The sequence below is a fragment of the Magnolia sinica genome, chromosome 8, assembly GCF_029962835.1.
Source record: "Magnolia sinica isolate HGM2019 chromosome 8, MsV1, whole genome shotgun sequence".
Lineage (NCBI taxonomy): Eukaryota > Viridiplantae > Streptophyta > Magnoliopsida > Magnoliales > Magnoliaceae > Magnolia > Magnolia sinica.
This window is the reverse complement of record NC_080580.1, coordinates 3466266-3492005: the sequence shown is the minus strand read 5'-3', so window position 1 is coordinate 3492005 and position 25740 is coordinate 3466266. Positions and strand designations below refer to the sequence as shown.

The 25740-nt window shown below is 40.3% G+C and overlaps 1 protein-coding gene across 1 annotated transcript; it reads left to right on the top strand.

The window, feature by feature from the left end:
* Positions 1 to 24479: 24479 nt before the first annotated feature.
* On the top strand, positions 24480 to 25451 carry LOC131252614 (glycine-rich protein 2-like). Its single transcript, XM_058253243.1, has one exon. It carries the CDS (start codon positions 24535 to 24537, stop codon positions 25195 to 25197), a length of 663 nt encoding a protein of 220 aa, XP_058109226.1. The 5' UTR covers positions 24480 to 24534; the 3' UTR covers positions 25198 to 25451.
* The last annotated feature ends 289 nt before the right edge of the window (positions 25452 to 25740 follow it).

The following is a 25740-nucleotide window of genomic DNA, read 5'->3' as shown; positions in this document are numbered from 1 at the left end:
CGTCCTGCACCCGCTGGACAGACTTTGATGAAAGCAGTGGTTATGTGGGACCACCATGAATTATGGGTTTAATCCACACCGTCCATTTTATTTTTGGATCATTTTATTACAAGATAGTTGAAAATGAGGTATATCTGAGGCTCAAGTGGACCACACCATTGGAAGGAGCGGTGATAGTGATGCCCACCGGTGAAATCATTCTAGGTGCGATGGTTAGTTGCCGTCCAACCTGTTCATGATCAGCTTGAATGCTTGATCAGAACCTATGGAGCTGCCAATATTCTTTTAATGGCAACCGTTTAATCCCCACTATGTGGTCCACTTGAGCCTTAGGTCCGCCTTATTTTTGGGCCATACCCTAAAATGATGGGAAAAAAATGGATGGACGGCCTGGATAAAATCCGTACATCACGGTGAGCCCCACAGAACCCCGCATAAACCGAGTCGGTGGAGGCGTGGCATGACGCAAACCCCTTCCTGATGGGACCATCATGTGGGCCCGGGGTGACGCATGCAGGCGACTGGGAATCTAACCGTAGTTATCCATGACGCATGCAGCTTGAATGTTTTAGTGAAAAATAAAAAATAAAAAAGCTTGTATTAAGTCATGCTTTACTCAAATAAAAACTCATTGACTCAATTAAAAAAACAAAGATTGATACATTTATTGTGTTAACCAAGAAAAAAATTAAATAGAAATGGATCCAAAAAAAAAAAATGAATTTAAGGCCCCTTTCAGTGGCCTATTTATATAATTGCTCGTATGTATAGAAATTCTAATTATGTTAATTAAATTTTTTTATTTTTATTATATATATATAGGTGTATACGTACATATGCAGCTATTTTCTTTTTCCATTCCATTTTATCTGTCCAATCATGCTAAACTTAAATTTTTATTTTTCACTCAGTGAATGTTTTGACATTTTTAATTTTTGACTATCACAACCGTGTGAAATACCAAGTCGTTCTTTTATCTATGCCGTTTTTCAAATTATAGTCACGACACATGCAAAACAAGTACATCTGATATGTTTGATAGCTTTGGGTGGTTAGTTTATGTATGTGAACCAATGGTAGAGCTTGTTGTGAGCTAAGCCCAAGCTGGTTGAGCCAACTTGTATTTTAGGGCTGAATTAGCCGTTAAAGGTGTCCTATGGGGATCGGATCCTTACTCTTTCTCAGGTGGTATACTCTCAAGAGTTTCAACACCCGGTCAAGGGTTCGTGTATTCATTGGTGGTGAAATCCCGATGCGGCGTGAGATTTAGGGGTGTGTGTGCATGTGTAAGGAAAAAAATAAAGCCTATGATCAACTACCTTATGAATAAGGTTGGGTCCTTACCTCAGTGGTAGGCTTTGAGGAGTTTCAAAGAGGTCTTGGATTCGGACGCAGATTTCCTGCGAAAACCTTTTAAGGCGTGTTTGGGCAGGATTAGACGGAATTCGTCTGGTCCCGTGCCAATTCCTATCCATGTTTGGGAAGGATGGAAAAGTTGTCGACGGAATTGCATGTCGATTTCACTCAATGTTAGCAAGTTGTGTAGGTCCCATGATGATGTGTATATCCACTCCGTCCACCCATTTTTTGAGATTATTTTAGAGCATGGGCCAAAATGTTTAATCTAAGCTCGTGAACCCACCATGTAAAGCAACAGAATTGAATACTTACCGTGTAAAACTTCATGGGGTATATAAGTTTTGGATCTACTATTTTTAGATTTCTATACTGAGGTTACAAAACAAATGAACGATCTAGATATAACATATGTTTGTTATTCTTAATAACTTCGAATGATGGTTAGTATATTCAATGTACCACCGGATTACTAACAAAGCATGGAATTATTCTTATCCCATGGCACCAGGGACATGTTTTGAATCCCATCCCACGAAATCCCTTCCCACCGCCCAAACACGCCCTTGGAATTGTGCCGGGAAATTACGTAGGGCTCACTGAGATGTTTGTGAGAAATCCTCTCCCTCCATCCGTTTTGTGAATTCATTTTAGCATATGTTGTCAAAATTGAACCGTATCCAAAGCTTGAGAGCTGTTAAAGGAAAATGTGGTTAGGGAAATTCTTACCATTGAAACCTTCCAGGGTTCAAAAGTGATGTTTAGATGCCATCCACACCGTTAATAACGTCATTCCAATTGGGATGAAATGAAAAAAGAAAAGTTAGCATGAATCAAAACTTCTTTGGCCCACAAATATTTCAACTGTGGACATTTAATTATCACGTTTTTGGCTCACTTGAGCTTTGGATACGGTTCGTTTTTTTTAACTTGTCCTAAAATTAACTTAAAATACGGTTGGACGGATAGGATTTCTCACAAACATCACAGTGGGCCCCACCTAATTTTCTAGCGCAGGAACTTCCTGCGACAGGCTTTTGCAGGAAATCCGCGTCCCTTGGATTCGATACCCATAGGTGAAATCCCAAGAAACGGATTGGCTACTACCCCTGACACCAGCCCCGGGCTGGTGGTCGATGCTCCGTGGGCCTCACCATGATGTATGTGTTTCATCCATTCTGTTCATCCATTTTTAAAAATCATTTTAGGGCTTGATAATCCCTAAAATGAGATATATATAAGCCTCAGGTGGACCACACCACATGAAAACAATAGTGATTGGATATCCACCATTAATATCCTCCTAAGGCCCATTGTACTGTTTATTTGACATCCAATCTGTTGATTAGGTCATATAGGCCCAGATGAAGGAAGAAAAAAAAATCAGCTTGATCCAAAACTTTTATGGCCCCAAAATGTTTTTAATGGTCGACACTCATTAAACACTGTTTCCTGTAATGTGGTCCAATTGAGATTGGGATATATCTCATTTTTGGTATCATACCTTAAAATGGTATGTAAAAATAGATGGACGGCATGGATGAAACACATACATCATGGTGGGCCCCACAGGGCACCGACCACCAGCCATTGGCCGGTGTCAGGGGGAGTAGCCAATCCGTTTCCGAAATCCCACTACGGCTGCGTAGGTATGTTGCCGGCCGGGTGCGTGTGAAAAAAAAAAAAAAAACTACCTTACGTAATTTGAAAATGAATAAATATACAAATAAAATCAAATATTTTACTATCAAATAAAAAGACAAGGAAAATGTAAAAAGGATGTGAATGAAAGTAAGTAATAGAAGACTTCATGACCAATGATTTAACTGAAACAACTCAACATGTGGGCCTCGTATGGTTATAACCATTCAAAAGGCACGAAACAACTCAACATGTGGGCCTCGTATAGTTATAACCATGAGTATTACTTTCCAAACATGAATAGCTCAAATCTTTTTTTATAGGCAAATTTGTATCAAACGGAAGACCTAGGCATTGAAACACATTCCATCCACCATTGAGTTATAGGTTCAAACTTTATGCATATAAGTCCAAAGCATAGATAGTTTCAATAATAGATTTTATTTTCTATGCTGTGAATGCCGCCCATGTGACGCACCAACCCTTTCGTCATATCCTCAAATTTGCAGATAGAGAGGCAAGGGAGTTCGTGTGCGCGCTGCTATTTTGGTGCATGGTGCAATATATATATGATTTGTTGGACTCAATTCTGTTTCCTTGGTTGAACAATACCTTTTCAAGATAGTTGAAATGGTGGATACGAATATTTAGAATCACCACAAGCCGATTAGGCTTGATATTTGTCCATATTTGCTATAGTCTATAGGCTTGCCTTAGAGTCAAAGAATTATAAAAATTTTCCCTAACCAAATAGTTCATGTGGATAGCCTTTGACCATGGAAGTTTGGATTAGGGTCTTAGTTACAAGAGGAAGGAATTACACACCGTCTATCATTCATGCTACATGCAATCTCTACTTTAAGGGGTGTATGACTTTTAGGGGGATATAACACCTTCAAATATGTTATTCATCTAGACATGCTTCGCGTAATCCTACAAGAGGACCGGGCAAGCATGAAAAAAAAAAAAAAAAAAACAGAATCTTAACCTTATAAGTGGAGTCAAGCAACATTGGGCAGATGAGAAGAGTAAACAAAGCAATAAATAGAAGTAAATAAAGCAATAAATAGAAATAAATATAGCTAAAAAGAACAAAATAGTAACAATTTATATAATGGAATGTAGATAATGGATTGAGTTTTGAACTTGAGTGAGATGTGGGAAAGAAAAAGGTAAGTCAAATATTCTTTTTGTCAAAAAGGATAATTAGACATCCATAATTTTGACTCTACTCTTGAACTAACTGACTTTCATAATGGGTCGAGTTTTTTTCCTTTGCAGCTAGTTTGAGTTGAGCAAAATCTAAGTATAGGTGTGGTTGCTTCATAGGTGACGAGATCTCCTTTCGGGATGGGCAAAACTCTAAATCTAGCTTTTTCACTACCTCTTTGTTGCTTCTTGCCCCTTCTCTACTTAATCTGACTGAAGGCCGAGGGTCGAATTTATAGAAAAAAATCGTCGACTATCTATTGACTGATGGCTGACACTTGACAAAAAAAATTCATGCAAGATCTGTCAAAGACACATCTAAATCTCAGGTTAGCCGAAAAGGGGGTGTCAGGTGTCTGTCGGCCAATGGTGCGTTTCCTTCAGCTTCAGTCCAATGGTCATATTTTTTCACTTTTCCCTTGGGCTTTTTGTAGTTTCCATCGATGACTAGGGATCAAGGGATCCAATCTATCTACCCTCTTTGGGAGAAGGTTTTTGGCTCATGTATTGGTGGGCTTTTAAGGGTTCTTTTGATATGTAGGTACAATTTTATCAAAATATATGAGAGCAGTGAGTTGTGGAGATGGTCACTAAGTGCTTATGTCACGGGACCGAGAGTGACAAGTCATGGATTTTACTTTTAAATTTACTTGGGTGTTCGTCGGTAATTAAGGGGGCTAAGCACGGTTTTATCAAGGGCTCACTAGTTTATTCAAGAGTAGTGTCGTTGTGACTTAAGTGAGGCATCCACACATACAACTCATGATTTTTTATATTTATATAATCTATGGTCATAACTCACCAATATATCTAATATATACAAGGTGGAGTTTGGTTGCGTTAAGTTGGCCTAGGCCACAACCCAAGCCCTACTCAGCCTAAGGTTGGGAAAGATTTATAATCCAAACTGTATCCAACCTAAAATTTAGGTTGGCTTGATGGTTTTAATTGACCCATCGTGAGTTGCACCCATAGTTATTCTTATGGATAAAAATGGACTGATTAGATGTACAGACTTGAAGACTATGTATTGCTTGAGGGCTGAAAAATCACATCGACCTCGAATACTGACCTCGGCCTCGAGTATCAACATCGGCCTTAGAAGTCGGCCTCGACCAAATACCTCGACCTTAGAGGTCGGCCTCAGATACCGACCTCGACCTCGGGTATCAATCTCAACATCGGAGGTTGACCTCGGATATTGACCACCATCTCAGAATACAAATACACTTACAATATATTAAGATATGATTATCCTCCAAGATATTCATCGAAGATCTCAGGAGGTTAACCATGACATGTCTGGAGGAAGATCTCTTACATGCAATCACCATCCAAGAGGCATTGCCGTATACGTCTCTGAGAACAAATACTATAAATAAAGGCCTCCTCTACAGTAAAAGGTACAACACATATTATGATTCTATTATGCCTATTGTAAGTCCTTATCATGACTTAGGCATCGGAGGCTTTCCGACCTTAATTGGAGCCTCCCATGTCTTCTCTTGTTCTTCAGTAAATTACAGATACTCTGGCTGGCAAGAGGTGAGGCAGGATCGATTGGATTTTGACATTAACAATTGTCGTCATCTGTGGGAACAAAGTCGTTCCCATCTCATCGAGGTTATACAATGGCGAATGGAAGAAAGAGAGCTCTGGTCGCCATTGCTGCAACTACTCTTGTACTAGTGAACCAGTCCACAGACCGAGGAGATCCGCATTCCCAACTACAAGTTGATTCTACCCCTGCATGCCCTGCACAGAAGTCATGTAACCGGGGAGGTCGACTCATCTCTCTGGAACATCAAGTCGAAGCCTTGACCAATAATATTAATCGAATGATGCAGATCTTGGAGAGATAAAACTCACATCCCGATCAGGGGATAGATGCACGGGCAGCCACCGAGGTCTCTGCACGACCTCAAGCATCGGTCAACTCGCAAAGAACCAAGCAACATCTTGAGCAGCTGAGCCATGTGCCCTCCCACACCTCAAGAACTACCATGCCCGCCGACTCCGACTTACGTCACATGTTGGAGAAGAAGAAGTGTGGAAAGGCTCTCGAGGCGGTAGTCAAGAACGAGGGCCCCTAGAAGGTAAAACTCAAGGAACTGCGAGGTCAAATTGGCGATATCTGTCAAGCCTACCGCACCAAAATACAGACCTCTATTGAGGCTATGCTGGAGGAGATAAAGCCGCCATTTACCAACAACATTATAGGAGCCCAACTCCCGCCCAAATTCTGAATGTTGTAAATCACCCCGTACTCCAAGTCTAGTGACCCGGCCGAGCATTTGGAATCATTCAGGGGCATGGATAAAGCTCCACGGCGCGTCAAGCTCGGTTATGTGTCAAGCCTTCTCCCTAACTTTGTCGGGGATTGCACGAAAATGATATAAACAACTAAAGTCGAAGCCCATCAGCTTCTTCACTCAACTTAGTAAGGCCTTCATCACATAATTCATTTGTGGAAAAGACAAAAGAAAACCATCAACTCATCTTTTCACAATCACTTAAAGGGAAGACAAGCTACTAAAAGACTACGTCATCCATTTTAACGTTGATGTTGTCTAGGTCGACGATTATTTCAACCAGATAGCTCTTGCTACCATGGTAACCGGCCTTAAACGAGAAAAGTTCATCTTCTCTATTGGTAAGAAACCTCCGACTACCATCACTGACATACTTAACCAAGCTAAAAAATATTCCAACGTTGAGGAGTTCTTCAGTTCACGAAGAGCTGCTCGAAAAGGAAATAACTCGGTTAATGATATGAAGCGAATGGAAGAAGGGGAGCCATCTGCCATTAACGCCAAAAGAAAAAAAGATAACGATCAAGACCGAGACCATCGTACCAACCAACATCCGAAAAGTCACTTCTATCGGTACACTCCCTTGAACACCAAGCCAGAGCAAGTACTTAAGGAAGTTAGGTTGGTTAAGAAAACCTGACAACCGAGATGAACCAATCGTCCGAGCTCGGTAATAAGACTCATCGGCTAACCCCGACCTACTCAATTAAGAGCGACCTCTCTTTTTAAAATGGAAAAAGGTTCTTATGATTGTACTATTGTGTTTTCTAGTGTTTTATAGGTTCTACAATAAAAGAACTTCCCCAGGTTATTAGAAGAAAATTCTTTTAAATGATTTTTCGACTATTCGAACTACATGACCGATTATGAGGGCTTCCCTTAGTGCAAGAGAATAAAGTCCTCCACTGTGAATTTTACTATGAAAGAACCTCCCCGGGTCAGGGGAGGAGAATTTCTTTCAAATTTTGACTATCTGAGTTATGTGATCGACGACTGAGACTTCCCTTAATTGAAGGGAAGAAAAGTCTCTCCTATTAGTTTACATTACCCGACCTACTTGTTCTACTTCGATTGGCTGACGACTGGGACTTCCCTCAGTTGAAGGAAAAAAAAGTCCTTATTAATTTTACTATGCATGATCTATCACTGAACAATCGACTTATCAATCTTACAATTGCTCGGCCCAGTAGCTCTACTCCATCTGACCTCCCAACCTCTTTGGTGCAAGGCATTATACAGTACCAGTCCACACTAACTTACTGCGCGAGTTCCTGAAGAACGCTCAAAAGTAGGGTGCTACTGTTATGTGTAAAAATGGATTAACCAAATGTACAAACTCGAAGACTATGGATTGCTTGAAGGTTAAAAAATCACCTCGACCTTAGATATTGACTTCAGTCTTGGGTATCAAATCCTCGGCCTTGACCAAAGACCTCAACCTCGAAGATCAGCTTCGGATACCAACCTCGGCCTCGAGTATCAACATCCGCCTCGGAGGTCGGCCTCGAATATCGATCACCTCAGAATACAAATATACTTACAATATATTAAGATAGAATTATCCTCCGAAATATTCACCGAGGATCTCAGGAAGTTAACCATAACACGTCTGGAGGAAGACCTCTTCTATAATACACAATAACCATCCAAGAGGTATTGCCATATACGTCTTTGAGACCAAATGTTATAAGTAAACGTCTCCTCTATAATAAAAGGTAAGACAAATATTCTGATTATATTACGCCTATTGTAAGTCTATATCATGACTTAGGCATCGAAAAGTTCCCGATCTTAACAGGTGCCCATGTGTCTTCTTTTGTTATTCAATAAATTGCAGATACTCTTACTAGTAGGAGGTGAGATCGAATCGATCAAATTTCAGCATCAGCAGTTATAAATGACCTCATGCTTTTAAGATTAAAATCAATCCACGACTCATAGGAGTGACAATGCACTAAGCTTAGATTTGCCCGAGTAAGTGGCACTCTTAAGCCTGGGCTTTATTCTAGCTAAAAAAAATCCTTAACCTGGTGAGAAAAAGATTTAAATGATCCAAGAATTAAAATAATACTTTTTTTTTTCCATAGAAATCCTCCGGTAAATGTCTTCCAATAACTCATCCATGGTAAATTGGTACTCATGGTCATGGGCATATCTAACCGTCCATTCTTTTTATACAACGGCACTCACTTGAGCTTTGGATCGACGTAATTTTTGAGCTCACATCTTAATATGACCTGTGGCAAATGATGGACAGAGAGGATGTTACGCAAACATGACCCCACACAGCTTTTTGTTTACCCATTCAATAGAAGGCAGAAGAATCAATGGCCAGGATCTTTTAATTTGGGATGGTATGGCCCACCATGGTTAAACGTTTCTCCAGATAAAAGGGACATTCACTTTAGAAATTCATGCGCACATGTAACACATGGATGATTTCAGAACCATTCATTTAATAGGTTTAATGGTAAGTGGGCCATAGACCAAAAAATCAGTATCTTTTAATAATCCAAACCCTACAACAAGAGAATCCAAATGGTCATTAAAGAGCAAAACACAGGAGGCTCATTTGATTGGGACGCGGTTTGGCTAGTGACGCTGCCACCAGCCAGGTGGCTAGTGGTCAGTTCTATGTGGACCCCACCACGATGTATGTATTTTATCCACACAGTCCATCCATTTTAAAAGACAATTTTAGGGCTTCGAGGTAGATCTAAATCTCAGGTGGACCACACCATGGGAAAACAGTTGTGATTGAATGTCCACCATTAAAAACCTCCTAAGCCCCACTTTAATGGTTATTTGAAATCTAACCTGTTGATTAGGTCATAGAGACTTGAATGAAGGGAAAAAATATATATCAGCTTGATCCAAAACTTTTATAGCCCCAAGAAGTTTTTAATTGTGAACTTTCAATCAACATTGTGCGGTCCACTTGAGTTTTGGATCAACCTCAATTTTGGGCTCATAACATATAATGACCTGGAAGAATGGGTGAACGGCATGGATGAAACAAAGACATCATGTTGTCGCCCAAAGAGCACCGACCGCTACCCATTGGCTACTTGCAGGGTGAGCAGCCGATCCATTTCCATTTGATTGACTAAAAGCCTAAAAATCTCACCGAACAGATGATCCTAGCCACTCGATTGCACGATCTTTTACTGTTAGTGACAGCCCATAGAAATTTTCTATAGAATTTGATAACAGCCATCGTCGTATTGACGTGGTTTTAGGAATGTGGCCCACCCACGAGGTAGGACGTCAGCAGAGTGGAAGCGGATTGCGTCCTACCCCCGCCAGGACCGTAATCCATCCGGGCAGGGCTCCTTGGGGCCCAAAGGAATGTAAGTATTTTATCCACGCTGTTAATCGTTTTTATTAGACCATATGACAAAAAGAAAGAGGCAGGTCCACAGCTCCAGTGGACCACACCAAAGGAAGCTGCAGTGATAATGACACCCACCGTTGAAACCTTTATAAGGGCCACTGTGATATTTTTTTACCATCCAACCTATTAATAAGGTCACGTAGACGTAGACGTGGATGAAGTGAAAACACAAATATAAGCTTGATCCGAAACTTCTCCAGCTCCCAAGAACTTTTTAATAGTGGAAGTTCAATCCCCACTTTGTGGTCCACTTAAGACTTCTATCTGCCTAGTATTTTAAATCACATCTTAAAATGATCTGAGAAAAACGATTAACGGCGTGGATAAAACACTTACATCACTGTGGGCCCCACAGGGCCCCGCCCGGACGGATTAGGGTAGGACGCAATCCGGGTCCCAGCAGTGCGGCCGGTGAATATACTGTAAGGTACGAAAGGTGCCTTTGTATGACCTTTAACTTTTTTTCGTAGATTATCGCAACTTTTATTTTGATAAGTGAGCTGGAGTCGACCGGAGATATCCGTTTTAAGCAATGACTACCTACCATCGAGCCACTAGTGGACCCCACCATGAGGTCTACAGATCAAAAGGCTTAGAGGAACACTGTGAATTTTGGATCGAGTCTTATCCATGTTGGACGAAATGGATGGATGAGAAAGAGAGAGAGAGGCAGTCCAGTCCACACGAACTTAGTGGGTAGACTAGGGTGTGTGTGTGTAAAATCCACGCCGTTCATCAGTATCAAAACCTCGGTTAGTAAATGATCCGAAAACTTAAGTAGATCCAAAATTCAGGTGGGCCACGTCACTGGAAACAGTGGGGATGTAGATACCCACCACATAAACCTTCCTGGGGGCATCTAATCGTTCATATGACATCCATCCCGTTCATAATGTGGACCCCACTAGGATGAAGATCCTTCCGAAGTGATAGCGTGATCTGTAATTCAGATGGGCCACACAGTGTCGATTTAGAGGTTGGGAGGGTGATTTTACATGGTTCCCTGGGGCAGGTCACCTGCGTCTCAACGGAGGACGCGGATTGCGTCCTAACCCCGCCCGTCTCCAGCTGAGTGGCCACCCTGATGTACGGGTCTTATATACACCGTCTATCCATTTGAGGCATATCCAAGACGGATATTGACTCCACAACGGGGTTTAAACTCTTACATTTGAAAACTTCATGGGGCCACCGAAGTTTTGGATGGAGCTTCTATTTGTTTTCTCTCGTCCATGTAACTTTAAGATTAGGTTGGATGGCAAATAAACATCATAGTGAGTCGTAGAAAAGTTTCAACGGTGAGAGTCATTATCACTGCTGCTTTGTGTGGTGTGGTCCGCTTGAGCTTTAGATCTACCTCAGTTTTCGCTGTATGTCTTAAAATTATATGAAAAAAATGAATGGATGGCGTGGATAAGACCCATACATCACGGTAGCCACTCGAAGCTCCTGCCTATTCCCAGCTGTAGACGGGCGGGGGTAGGACGTAATCTGCGTCCCTCGACGGATGGATGGAGTGAATGTCAAACACACGCCATAGTCGGCAGGTGCAGAGTTCGGATGCTGCACGCGCTTCCTACTACAGCGTTTCAAAGGCTTAGGGCCTGTTTGGGAGCGTGGATTTGGAACTCCTGGGTACCGAACCCCCAAGATTGGAAACCTCTTATTTGAAATCCTTCCCCTGTGTTTGGCACCTTTTAATTAAAAAGTACCTATGTATAGTATATTAATAGGGGTTTGAATTTAATTACGAAATCAACTTTAACATTTCTAATTAGTGAGATATGTAATTTTTAACACAATGGCTATGATAAGCCCTCTGTAATACATGCTTTGCCCGAAAATGATGAAATTTAAGTCTCAAATAAGTCACAACACAAGATTATGTTAGAGTGACTAACCAACAATTTTTAATCGTTGATTTATATGGACAATGTTTGGATAGTGCTGATCATCATTAGTGGGCCATGTGTCCAATAGAATGATATTGTATAGTGACACACATGTTACACCTGCAACTATTGAAATGATTGTAAGTGTAATCCAAGCTCTCACATGGATTACAAACCCCTTCAAAGAGGGGGAATTTGAAACCCCCGGTTACTTTATGCGGCTAAACAACTATTGGATTTGAAACCCCCTCAAAATCCCCTCAAGTCTATGGTGAGAGATAATTAATAGAGTGGATTAGGTGAGATAGAATTGCATTTAGTCCGTGCAATTCCATCGACCATTTGGAGAGGATGGGATTGGTTAGGATTAGATGGAATGGAATTGCATTTAGTCCCATGGAATTGCATTTGATCTCATGCATGAATTCCGTGGATTTTGAAATCCACAACACATGTAGGTCCCACATTGATGCATGTGTTTATCCACGCTGTTCATATATATATATATATATATATATATATATATATATATATATATATATATATATATCATTTATGAGTGACATTCTGGTTATATATGTGTTCAAGTGAACAACATCCATCGTGAATTTGGTTCGTTGATTACAATTCTATGGTCCACCAAACATGATTTGTGCTTAATTTAGTGTTTTCCTGGCCAAAAAAAAAATTAATTGGATGGGATTGGTGGCTACAATACCATGGTATTTCCATACATTTAATCATTGTACAATAAAGATGTTAATATCATATAATACAATTCAATACCATTCAATTCCACTCACCAAACACGCCGGGTCCCTCCATTTTTTCGTGTTGTCGTATCGTATAGGACGGTTCCCCTACAACCGTAGTGTTGACGTGTTGTAGATGAGACTCATCTGCAACAAATTGCATGCAGGGCCCACCTTGGTGTTTTTTTTTTCAACACATGCACACACACTCGCACCATAGTGGGATTTCACCACCTATGGATGCTCAAACCCTTGACCCGGGTGTTGAAACTCTTAAGAGTCTGCACTTTACCTTTTTTTATTTTTTTTATTTTTTATTTTTTATTTTTATACACACACACACCCCCACACACTCATGCCGTAGTGGGATTTCACCACCTATGCGTACTTGAACCCCTAACCAGGTGTTGAAACTCTTGAGAGTACCACCAGAGCAGGAGTAAGGACCCAGTCTGCACTTTACCTAATTTCACACTTTCAAGCTTGTTTGGTTTTCCAATTGCAAAGGTAAATGACAGTAAATGGGTAATGATTAAGTATTTTTGTAATTATGCTATAATATGACTTACATTTAACTGCAATGATTTTGCTAGTAGGTTAGATTTATCTACGTTAAAAATAATAGTTTTATACATAATAATTACCATTTATTTTAGCTGCTACTTTTATAATTATATTTTACTCTTGGTTTATGAGTCATTGTTTTATTTAAACAAACACCATAAATTAATAATGATGACTCATTTACTTTGTATTTAATAAAAAATTGAAAATCAATCAGGCTTCAATTTAAGGGGTCATTTGGCACCATGGATTTGGGGGGATTTAAAATTGGCACCATAAAGTAACGGGGGGTTTCAAATCCGCTCAATCAGAGGGTTTGAAATCCAAGGTGAGACCTTGGATTACATCTAAAATCATTCCCATAGTTGCATGTGTAACATGTGTATCACTAGACTATTAATTTATTGGACACATGACCTACTAATGATATCCTTAAATAATTAGATTATCAATTGCATTACTATAATTACTTTAATATGATGATCAGCACGGTCCAAACATTGTCCATGTAAATCAACAGTTAAAAATCGTTGTTTAGTCACTCGAACGTGATCTTGTGCTTGTGGCCCATCTGAGACTTGGAATTTCATCGTTTTTTGGCAAAGTATATATTTTAGCGAGCTTATTATAACCATTGTGTCAAAAATTACATAAGTTCACTAATTAGAGATATTAAAGTTGATTTAGTAATTAAATTCAAACCCTTGAAGATATACTATGAATAGCTACTTTTGGATTAAAGTTGATTCTCAATCTAGGGTGCCAAACACAATAAGAGGATTTTAAATTCAGGGGGTTCCAAATCCAAGAGGTTTCAAATCCACGCTCCCTGAATTCAAAATTCCGTAATCCAAATGTATTTATGCATGGTTGTACTATGCCAGTTGAAATATTTACCTTACCCGAAAGTGATGAAATTCCAAGTCTCGAATGGACCACAAGCACATGATCACATCCAAGTGACTAACCAATAATTTTTAACCGTTGATTTATATGAACAATGTTTGGACATTGTAGATTATCTATTAAAATAATTATAGTGATGCAATTGATGATCTGATTATTTAAAGATATCATCAGTGGCCCATGTGTCTAATAAATTAGTAGCCTAGTGACACACATATTATACATGCAACTCTTGAAAGGATTTTAGATGTGGATTTCAAACCCTTGATAGGATTGAAAACCCCCAGTTTATATATATATATATATATATATATATATATATATATATATTTTAAGGGATTTGAAATCCCCTCAAATCCATGGACCCAAATAACCCCTAAGTTTAAAATAGCTAGAGTGTTAACCGTCTAAAAAAGCCTAGCTTGACATGCTCCATCAGTTCCTATACTTGTGGCGTATTAGTTAAATTCTTAACAACTAGTATTGGACCCAACATCATCCCCTTATGTTGGTATGAATGATCAAAGTATAACTATCATGCCCCTCTTTTAAGTAGAAAAAGGCCAGTAAGAAGGACTACGGAGACAAAGAGTCCCCAGTAAGTGCTGGTATGAACCATTGTGGATGTTTGGCTATAGGGTGTGATGGAATGATAGAATCCTAATGATTTAAAAGAGTGTTTCATCAGTCTCAAGGTTTTTGATGTATTAGTTATGTTATTGTTGAATCTAGACGAGTAGGAGTAGTTGTTTGTAGATGCACGTATACCTTCAAAAACAATATGTAAATGACAGTGGGGGTCATGATTGCTCTCGAGGACCCTTGAATGCCTAAGTCAGGTGAGTAAACTGAAAGTAGTAGGACTTGAGCTAGGGTTTTTTGTTATTTCCCCAATCTAATTGCAATAAGTGTACTTATGAGTGTTTAGGCGACTTCAAGACTTGTATATCCTGGTGGGATCTACTAGATCCGCTGGAGGATCTTTATTTTGATGAGAATCTACTTCTGAAAGTATCATTGAGCCCACCTCGGTCGACGTGATCTTTGGATAGAATTGTGCCAAATCTGTCCTTTCTTAGTTCGAGGCAGGATTCTTTTCGAGTTTTCCATCCCTCCTCTGGTCGGAGTCAGTCTGCTCAGCTTGGGAGATGATTCCCCTCAATGAGCTCTGCCCTTAAGCAGCTTAGCTCAGGGTTAGCTCACGGGTAGAGCTGGGCAAAATAGACCCGATCCAGTGGATCCGACCCGATTAGAACCGAACCGACGGTCTGGATTGGTGCGGATCGGGTAGCCCCATCTAGATTCGAAACTTCTCGGGTCGAGTTCGGATTGACCCTAATTCGACCCGACCCGACCCGACCCAACCCGAAAACTGATCCATTCACATCAATTTTAGGTTCAACCATTAAAATGATCTACAAAAACGAATGGACAGCGTGGATAAATCAAATCCATTCAAGGTGGGCCCCAACAGAGTTACTGTGTACATTAGTAAAAGAATTTGCCGGTGTACCACACACACAGTAGCTATGTAGTTGGCTTACGCACTAGCATAGGTACGTGTCGTGCCAAGAGGATGCTCCTCGAGCTGCGAGTTGCACGAACGGTTCATAGGAGATCAAAGTTATATGGCACATAGTGATGTATTTATTATATCTACACCATTCATACATATTTACATATAAATTTACAGCATTATCCAAAAAAATGGATCATATCCAAAGATCACCTGGACCACACCACAAATAACAACTGAGAATGATTTTCACCTCTAAACAATTTGTAGGGCCCACCATAATGTTTATTTTCCATCTAATTTGTTCATGAGATCACAAAGACCTCGATTAAAAGGAAAAATAAATTTGAAATCATCTAGAACTTCCGTCAGACCGTGACCCCAAAAAGGGTTTCAATGATAAACGTTCATTCTTCACTACTTTTTTCAGTGTGGCCCACTTAATAGTTAGATCTATCTTATTTTTCGTCCCAAGCCTTAAAACATGCTCGCCAAATGGATGGACGATTTGATATAACACATGCACCATGATATAACACATGCATCGTGATCAAACCCACCTTAAAACATGCTCGCCACTGATGCCGTTCACAATCATAGCTGTTTTACAGCTGTAGCTTTTAAAAGCCTCACCCTCGAGCTACGAGTTGTACGAACGGCTCAAATGAGTTTAAGATGGGCCCCACAATGATGTATTTATTATATCCATACCGTTTATCTATTTTTTTCATAATCATTTTAGAGCATTTGGTAAAAAAAGTGAATCATATTTAAAGCTCAAATGAACCACACTGAAAAAGGCAACGAGGATAATGATTTTCACCGTTAAGAAATCTGATCAGGATCGACTCGGTTTGGCAGTTTGGGTCAGACCAACCGTGCATCTGATCGGTTCGACTCCGATGGCCTATACTCGGCGCCGGATCGGATCGGATTCGGATCTGGCCGCGTAGATTTTGGAGCTGATCAGGTTTGACTGAATCCGCTCCGACTCGGTCTGATGCCCAGCTCTACTCAGGGGTCATTTCTCTGTCGAAAGAGTCACTATATCTTTCGTACGACATACTAGTTCGATTTTCCCCACAATTAGTTAAGTTCTTAATAAAATCATATGATACATTTGTAGGCCCATCGACAATCACGCTTTATATAAAAGTGGGACCAACCCACATGTCTCGTAAGCTTGAAACTGACAAATGGCCTAAAAAAGTTTGCAAGTCATGACAATGATAAGAAAAGAATGGATGGTTGGAAACTAGGGTGGTTAATGTCTACGAGAAAAATGTTGGAGAACTGAAAGATTGTAGATCATCTCTCCGTGGTACAAGTGGCATGGTGATTTATCAAACTTAGACAAAATAATTTTTTATTAAACTTTTCTAACCGTATTATTAGTGGACAACAAATCAACAGTTGAAAACAGGGAACATTAATGGTTAGATATTTACCATTTAAAATTGCATAAAATTTATACATAGCGTTTACACCGACCAATCATAGTTAAATTGAACTGTTTAAAAGGTGCCATGTGACAACCATGTCATATGTGATGTAGATAAACTTTAAAAGGATAAGTTAGAGAAGTATGCACTATTGAAATTTTATTTTGGTTGAATTGGTTAAATAGAATAATAAAAATGATAGATTTTCACACTTAACCTTTTTACTAAAATTCAAAAGAGAATTGAATTTCATTTTCCTTCAAAACTTGTTTAAAAAGTATTTTTTAAATGTTTAGTCCCACATTTCTGAGAGGGAGAGAGAGAGCTATAGGGGTTTATAAGTTATGAGTTATTTAGTATTTTTACTTAGAGAATGAAGAGAGAAGAATGTTGGTTTGTGTGTTTTAGTGCGAAGCAGTAGAATACACGCACGTGCACTTGAACTTGCATTGGTACTAGAGCACGCGCATGTACGGCATGGGTTGTGAGGCAGTGTGGTTATAGTGGCACACTTTTCGCTTTGCACTTCGCACATGCGTATCGTGACATTCATATGTGATCTGCTGCGACTAGACTAAGTTGTTGCGGAATAGACCATAATGAGTATGCTATCACAAGAACGCTCAGAAGAGAGCAGGCGTTTTACCTATCGATCAATAGATATAGTTGTTCGGCTGATCAGTCAGTGGATTTTGATTGTTATGCCAATTAGTCGACAAAAAATTATCATTGCACCAAACGGACAATGGATTCTAACCGTTGTATTGACCGACCGACAAATATAACTGTTTCGCAGATCAGCCGACAGAAACAATCTTGTTGCTAATTAGTTAACGGATCTCTGTTGTGACTATGTTTTAGTCAGTTGAATGTTTTCGTTGCACAGAACGGTCAATGGATTTCGATCGATGCACCGAGTCAGTAGATAGATTTTAACCATTGTGATGGTTCAATTGTCAGGATCCAACTGTTATAAGAAATAATTACTTCTGTCTTTTTAACTTAAGTAGTGTCTTTTCTTAAATAACTTAACCGTTCTGAACAATTTCGGATGCGTCTTTTACAAACATATTTTTATGAAAATGTATGGCATTTCATTCTCCATAAGCCCCTTATGAATCAATGGTTAAAATATATGGCATCTCCTTTTTATCATTTTTTTTTTTCTTTCTAAAAAGCAAGTGAAGTTGGTTTCTCTGTTTTCTTAATACATAAAGCTCATATATGATACAAGCATGTTTGATAAAAACATTCAAATAAAAGTTTTTTCTAAGAGTAGTTGATATCATTTTTCAATATTACAAAAACTCCATTATAAGAGTAATCTGGATAGTTGTTTTAGTGGATCTCATCATAGATTGATCGTGCCCCAAAAGGCAAAAGAATGAATGACTACAATCTTCATGTTATAAAATATTCGGGCCATCCATTATGTCAGACATTGGATGTGGATCCTCCATTATATAGAGCCCACCTTTGATGTAGATTGTCCATCGTATGAGCCAAACCTTCAAAGTAGGTCGTCCATCATGCGAAAAATATCTTCAATGTGGACCATTCATCATTAGGGATTTGCCTTTGACATGGACCATCCATCATGTGGGGCCCACCTCGATGTAGGTCATCCATATGTGAGGCCCACCAACAATGCTAATAGCTCTTTACGTGGGGCCCCTTAATTTCCACTACCCATAACTTGGAATCCACATTTCATGTGTCCATCATATGAGTGCCACCTTCAAAGCAGATTATCCATCATATGGGGCCCACTTTTGATGTCCACCATCCATCATGTAGGGTGCACCTTCTATGTGGATCATCCATCATGTTGGGGTCACTTTGAATATGAGTCGTTCATCATGCGAGACCTTAGGTGTGGACCATCCATTAAGTGGGGCGCACATGATGTGGACTATCCATCACGATGAACCGCACTTTGATGTGGGCCATCCATCATGTGAGGCCCACTCCATCCATTATGTGGGCCATTCATTATGTGGGGCCACACCTTTAATATGAGTCGTTCGTCATGTGGGCCCATCTTTGATGTCAACCATCCATCATGTGGGCCCCCCTTTGATGTCCATAATCCATCATGTGGGTCACACCATTGATGTGGACCATCCATCAAGTAGGACCCCCTTAACCTGGATGGTCCGTCATGCTTGGCCACACCGTGATGTGGGTCATCCATCACGTAGGGCCCACCTTGATGTGGACCATTCATCATGTAAATACCTTCAATATGGGTCGTTCATCATGTGGGCCCATCATTGATGTCTACCATCTATCATGTGGGTCCCACCTTTTCTATGGACTGTCCATCATGCGTCCATCATGTGAGGCCCGCTTGATGTAGATAGTCCATCATGTGGGGCCACATTTTGATGTGCGACCCACCTTTGATGTTCACCATCTATCATGTGGGTCTCACCTTTGATGTGGACCGTCCATCATGTAGGACCAACCTTCAATATGGGTCATGCATCATGTGAGCCTACCTTTGATGTCAACCTTCCATCATGTGGTACAACCTTTAATGTTCACCATCCATCATGTGGGTTCCACCTTTGATGCGGGTCATCCATCATGTAGGGCCACACTTTGATGTGGGGCATACATCATGTGGGGGTCCACCTTTGATGTGATGGTGTATTGTGTGGGCCCACCTTAATGTGTATTGCTCATCACATGGGTTCCCCCTAGGGAGATTGCAAAAAGAAGAGATGACGGCAAAGTGGAATTTACTTAAAGAGTATAAAGACAAACTTGTCCAAAAATTAATTGAAAATGTTTACCCACTTATGTCAAATAAGCTAAAGTGACCTCCCCATCACTTTTGTTGAAAGTTTTTTTTTTTTTAGTATCTAAAAAAAAAAAACTCTAAAATTATAGCTTTACCAAACAATTTATTTTCACAATAAGAGCTTAGTTTTTAAAAATAAGCAAACAAGCTCTTATTAGTAGAGATGACAAACACCCTGTAGAGATGCCCAACGAACCCTTAGTTTGATAATCACAATTGTAAAAGTAACTTATGTGATAAAGTTACTTATGACCTTAAGTTTTTTTTTTTTCCCTCCTTTTTTGGCCTTTTAACTTTTGACTTTTTTTTGCTTCTCTCTCTCTCTCTCTCTCCCCCTTTGTGTGATGGAGGGTTCATTTCAAAAGAGGCCCCACAAGATGGACGGCCCACATTGAAGGTGGGGCCCACATGATGGACAATCCAAATCAAAGGTGGGCTCTACACGATTGTTGGTAGACAATGAAAATGGGCCCCACATTATGGATGACCCACATCAATGTGGACCCCACAATGAACAATCTATATTAAAGGTTGACCCTTAATGATGAATGACCCATATCCAAGGCGAGCCCCAGGCAAGCTCCGCATGATGGCTGAGCCACATTGTAGGTGGGGCCCACATGATAGGGGGTCCATGTCAAAGGTGGGCTCTGCATAATTGCTAGCTAGTGGACAATGAAGATGACCCCCACATAATAGCTGACCGATATCAAGGTAGAATCCACATAATGGATGGTCTATGTGAAAGGTGATGATGATGAATTGCCCAGATGCAAGATGGGCCTTGTATGATGGATGCCGCATGTCAAAGGTAGGGCACACATGATGGATGGTCCACATTAAAGGTGGGACCTACAAGATGGGTGAAGGATATTAAAGCTAGGCCCCACATGATGGATGGTGGATGTTAAGGTTGGACCAAACAAACTTGAGAGATAAGTACCTGTGTGATGTTCAAAACCAAACATATTTTTCTACTTTTTAACTGGAAACCAAACATACTTTTTCTACTTTTAATTGATAAGTATGTTGTTTACCAAACATGCTTTTATGATTGAATAAGTAAGAACCAAAATAAGCTACTTGAGGCATAAGTAGTTTATGTAAAGTAACTTACGATCTAAACACTTACGATAGCTTACATAAAGTAACTTATTGATAGCTTTTATACAAGTAGTAGTATATTCCGGATGGAGATCGAAGCATTGAGATATTGTACGTTGAAATTTGTATGATTGAAGCACTGAGATATTGTACGTTGAAATTTGTATATCGTTGCGCTTCGGCCCGCATGTGTGGTAATAATGATTTGACTTTATAGCTGAGTTTTTTAGGTCTTTTTAATCTCCTTCTAAGATGTGGACAATACATCTTGCAATACTCATGTATACCTTCAAAACTAGTTGTTGTGCATCCCAAATGAAGATTTGAGTGTTGAGATTTTAGATAGTATAAAATTATGTATCATCATACACGCTAACCAAAAATGAAAAATATGTGAAATTTGTTGTTTGCCTCATTTTGGGCATTTTTTTTGTCTCCTTTGGGAGATTCGTTGCATCAAGTTTTATGAAATGATCAAGGGGTCGATCATTCGTATCAGAGCATCGATCTTGACAGAAATGGATGTTCAAGATGACTAGTATTTTCAATGGACGATATCTCCTTATTTGTTGATTGCATTTATACAAAATTTGATCTAAGTGGGATTCTAGATGTGTTATTCGAGATTGGATTTATACAAAATCTGGTCTAGGTGGGATACCAGATGTGTTCTTCGAGATGGTCTGATTGGATATGACCATGCTAAGCTAGATCTAGCAAGACGAGACTGTGACCATTTGATCTTGTTTTTGATAAATTTGATTCAATTCACAAATTAGGCTGAAAATCATTCTCTAGCCCAATGAATACCCATCGAACATATGATGGTTCAAAATGATTATATGGTGGCTCGATAAAGGAGATGTAGGCCATGAATGTCTAGGCCTGCTGCATGACAAAATAAAAGGATAACCTATCACAATTAACCCATATCCAAGTTTAATACCTAAATAGTCTTGATTGGCACACCCAAATCCATAGCTCAATTGGCAGACGGAGTGGAGACACCTAGTTTCAACACTTAAGATCTTGGTATCGATGCCTAAGGGGGGTGGTTAACATGGAATGTGTGTACTGTCATGGGCTTGTACTAACAGGCTAACCCAAATAATAATAAAAAAAAGTCTTGGTTGGTTGGCATGGCGTACTTACTAAACAGTTGAGCTATTCATGACATATTTGACGCAGATCTTACACGTGCATCTAATTGATCTTCAATCTCTAATTACTCACAATTCACCATTGAACTTCTTAAAATATTAATGACTAAAACTTATAAATTGATTAATGTGCTTTAGCTGAAATGCATAAAATAAAAGTATTAAATTTTTATTATATTGAGCATAGGTATGCCAAAGTAAATAACATGACAACAACGAGTTTCATCTCATACTATACAAACAATAGAAATTGAGGTAATATGGGCAAATATAGCATATTACCAATTTTCATATATTTGCATTTTATGTTTATTTACCCAATAAGTTTTTTGTGACAAAAACAAAGTGCTTATTTATATATATTATGACTTTTAAAAGATAAATTATCAAATAAAAATTTCAATACTTTTAATATTAAAATCCAACACTTGTTAGTTTTCAACACTTAAATTAATTTTACAACATTTTTTTAAGTTTACCAAACAATACCAAAAAGGTGATTCTGAATATCTTCAAGGCTTCAAAGTTATTATCTAATTCAAATCATTTAGTTTTTTATATGGTTTGTTATATTTATCTGGCTTAATGGTTTTTTTTTTTTTTGGATTGAGCCCGTGGGCGTCGCCCATCCTTTTCGGGGAGCCCACAGAATTCCAGTAGAGTAGGCTAATAAATAAAATTATAGTGGTCTGCTCCCACCATTCTAAAAAAGAAAAAGAAAAAGAGAGAAAGAAATAAAGAAAAAGCTATCAAGTGGTCCGGAATTGCATGGGGACATCAACTAAAAGAGCTTGAAATTTGTTTTGGACCGACCATCCTTTCCCTGTATTCTCTATCTTCATTTTGGACACTTGATCAACATGGAGGGTCACACCTCAGACACGGTTCAGATTTCTCACATATTTGCTAGGTTTGCTTGGGTGGCTAGGAAGCGGATTGCCTACTTTAAAAAAAAAAAAAAAAAAATTTATTTATCCACACACGCACACGCATCCCACCTACCCACACACGTCCTTTTTTTTTTTTTTTTTGTTTAAAATTTTTTTAAATTTATTTATCCACACACGCACACGCACGCCGTGGGATTTCACCACTGGTGGGTACTCGAACCCTTGACCCGGTGTTGAATCTCCTGAGAGTCTATCACCCGGGTAAGAGTAAGACCCAAGGGATTGCGTACTGAGTACTCAGTACCTTTAGCGTACTCAGAAAACACTGTGGGGGTCCACCATTATTTATTATTTTATCCACTCCGTTCATCTATGTTAGGAGATAATTTTATAACTTGATTACAAAATAGAAGCATATCAAAAGCTCAAGGGGACCACACCACAAGAAATAGTGTGATTGAACCTTACCATTGAAAATTTTTTGGAGGCCACAGAAGTTTTGGGTCAAGCTGATGTTTGTGATTTCTCTTCATCCATATCTTTGTGATCTTATGAACAGGTTGGATGACAAATAAATGGGAAGGTTTCAACGGTGGAAATCATTATTCCATATTGTTCGCTATGGCATGGTCCATTTGAGCTTTATATTTACTTAAATTTTGGGATCAACCAATAAAATTAGCAGAAAAATTGGATAGACGGTGCGGGTATATCCGGTGACTCACCAAGCAATCCTGGTCTATTAAGGTCAGATTTTGGGGACGCGGATTGTGTCCTACCCCTGCCCGGACGGATTGCCTGGATGGTAATCCGTCCGGGCAGGTCTCTGTAGGCCCACCGTGATGTAAGTGTTTTATCCACGTCGTTCATCATCTTTCTCAGATCATTTTAAGGTATGGAAAAAAAACGAAGCAGGTCCAGAGATTAAGTGGGCCACAAGGTGGGGATTGAACGTTCACCATTAAAAATTTCTTGGGAGCTGGAGAAGTTTTGTATCAAGCTGATATTTGTGTTTTCACTTCATCCATGTCTGAGTGACCTTATGAATAGGTAGGATGATAAAAAAACATCACGGTGGCCCTTAGAAAGGTTTCAACGGTGAGTGTTATTATCAATGCAGCTTCCTTTGGTGTGGTCCACTGGAAATGTGAACCTCTTTTATTTTTAGTACCATACCTTAAAATAATCTTATAAAAGCGATGAACGGCGTGGATAAAACAATTAAATCACGGTGGACCCCACAGAGCCCTGGACGTAATCCGCGTTTATGCCTACAGGTGCACCGGTCAGTCCAATTGCTAATCTCACATGAGGCACACGTGTCAAACATCCATCCGTTCTATCGAGTGGGACCCACCAGGGTGATTCCCCAGCTGAAGAAATCAGATCAGTACGGTGCATATGGTGGGCCACGGTTCATTACCCTAGCCCAAGGAATCAGATCAGTCCGCAGCATGTGGTGGGCCACAGTTCATTAATCAAATAAGCTGTTTTTAGTAAACGTAGCCCACTACATAAGCGGAGCACTCGGCAAGGGGGGAATTAGGGTTTTCTTTCTCCTTTTTGGGTTCCTAGGGTTACGTTTCCCCCATGGCGCAAGGTAGCAGAGCGAGCGGCGTTGTGAAGTGGTTTAACGGCCAGAAGGGCTTCGGCTTCATAACGCCAGACGACGGTGGGGAAGATCTGTTCGTCCACCAGTCGTCCATCAAATCTGACGGCTACCGCAGCCTCGCTGAGGGGGAAGCGGTCGAGTTCGAGATCGAGCAAGGCGATGATGGACGGACCAAGGCCGTCGATGTGAGTGGGCCTAACGGATCCTCCGTGCAAGGAGACGGGAGGGGTGGAGGCGGCGGCGGCGATGGGGGCCGGGGGTACGGGTTCGGTGGTGGAGGCGGCTATGGCTTCAACGGCGGTGGTGGAAGAGGAGGCGGGAGGGGCGGACGTGGTGGGAGTTACGGCGGCGGCGGTGGCGGCTACGGTGGTGGCTACGGTGGCGGAGGCGGCGGTAGCAGCTACGGTGGTGGCTACGGCGGCGGAGGCGGCGGCGGATCTTGTTATAATTGTGGGGAGCAGGGCCACATGGCGAGGGACTGTTATCAGGGCAGCGGTGGCAATGGGAGGAGTGGCGGTGGCGGCGGCGGTGGCGGGAGGTATGGCGGCGGCGGCGGAGGCGGTGGCGGTGGCAGATCGTGTTATAAATGCGGGGAGGAGGGGCATTTTGCTAGGGAGTGCCCTAGCAGCCAGATGGAGTGAAGTAGGTAAGTTTTTTTCTTTTCTTTTTGGGTTTCCTATCAGATATTTGAATTGAGTTTTGGTTTATTGGGTTGTTAGTAGTGAAAATCCGACCGTTGATGGAGATGGGTCCGGTTTTTCTCCTTTACTTGCTATGCTGATATGCTTTTTTTGGACCTGTAATCGGAGCAACCGAGCTTTGATGTAGAGGGAATGAAAGGTTTGTTTTCTTTATAAATTGAAAAAAAAATTAAAAAATAAAAAAGAGTGGAGGATTAGGTTGGGGGAGTGGATTAGGTATTACTTACCCTTACCGCGGGGCCCACCTTGATGATATGCTGTATAACTATGCCGTCCATCCGGTTTTACAGCCCATTTTAGGATGTAGTCCCAAAAATTAAGCAAATCCAAATCTCGGATGGAACACACCACAAGAAACAGTGGTGATTGAACACCCACCATTAAAACCTACCTAGGGCCCACCGTAATGTTTGTTTGCCATCCAACCTGTTGATAAGGTCAAGCAGAACTGGATGAAGGGAAAATACAAAGATCAGCTTGATC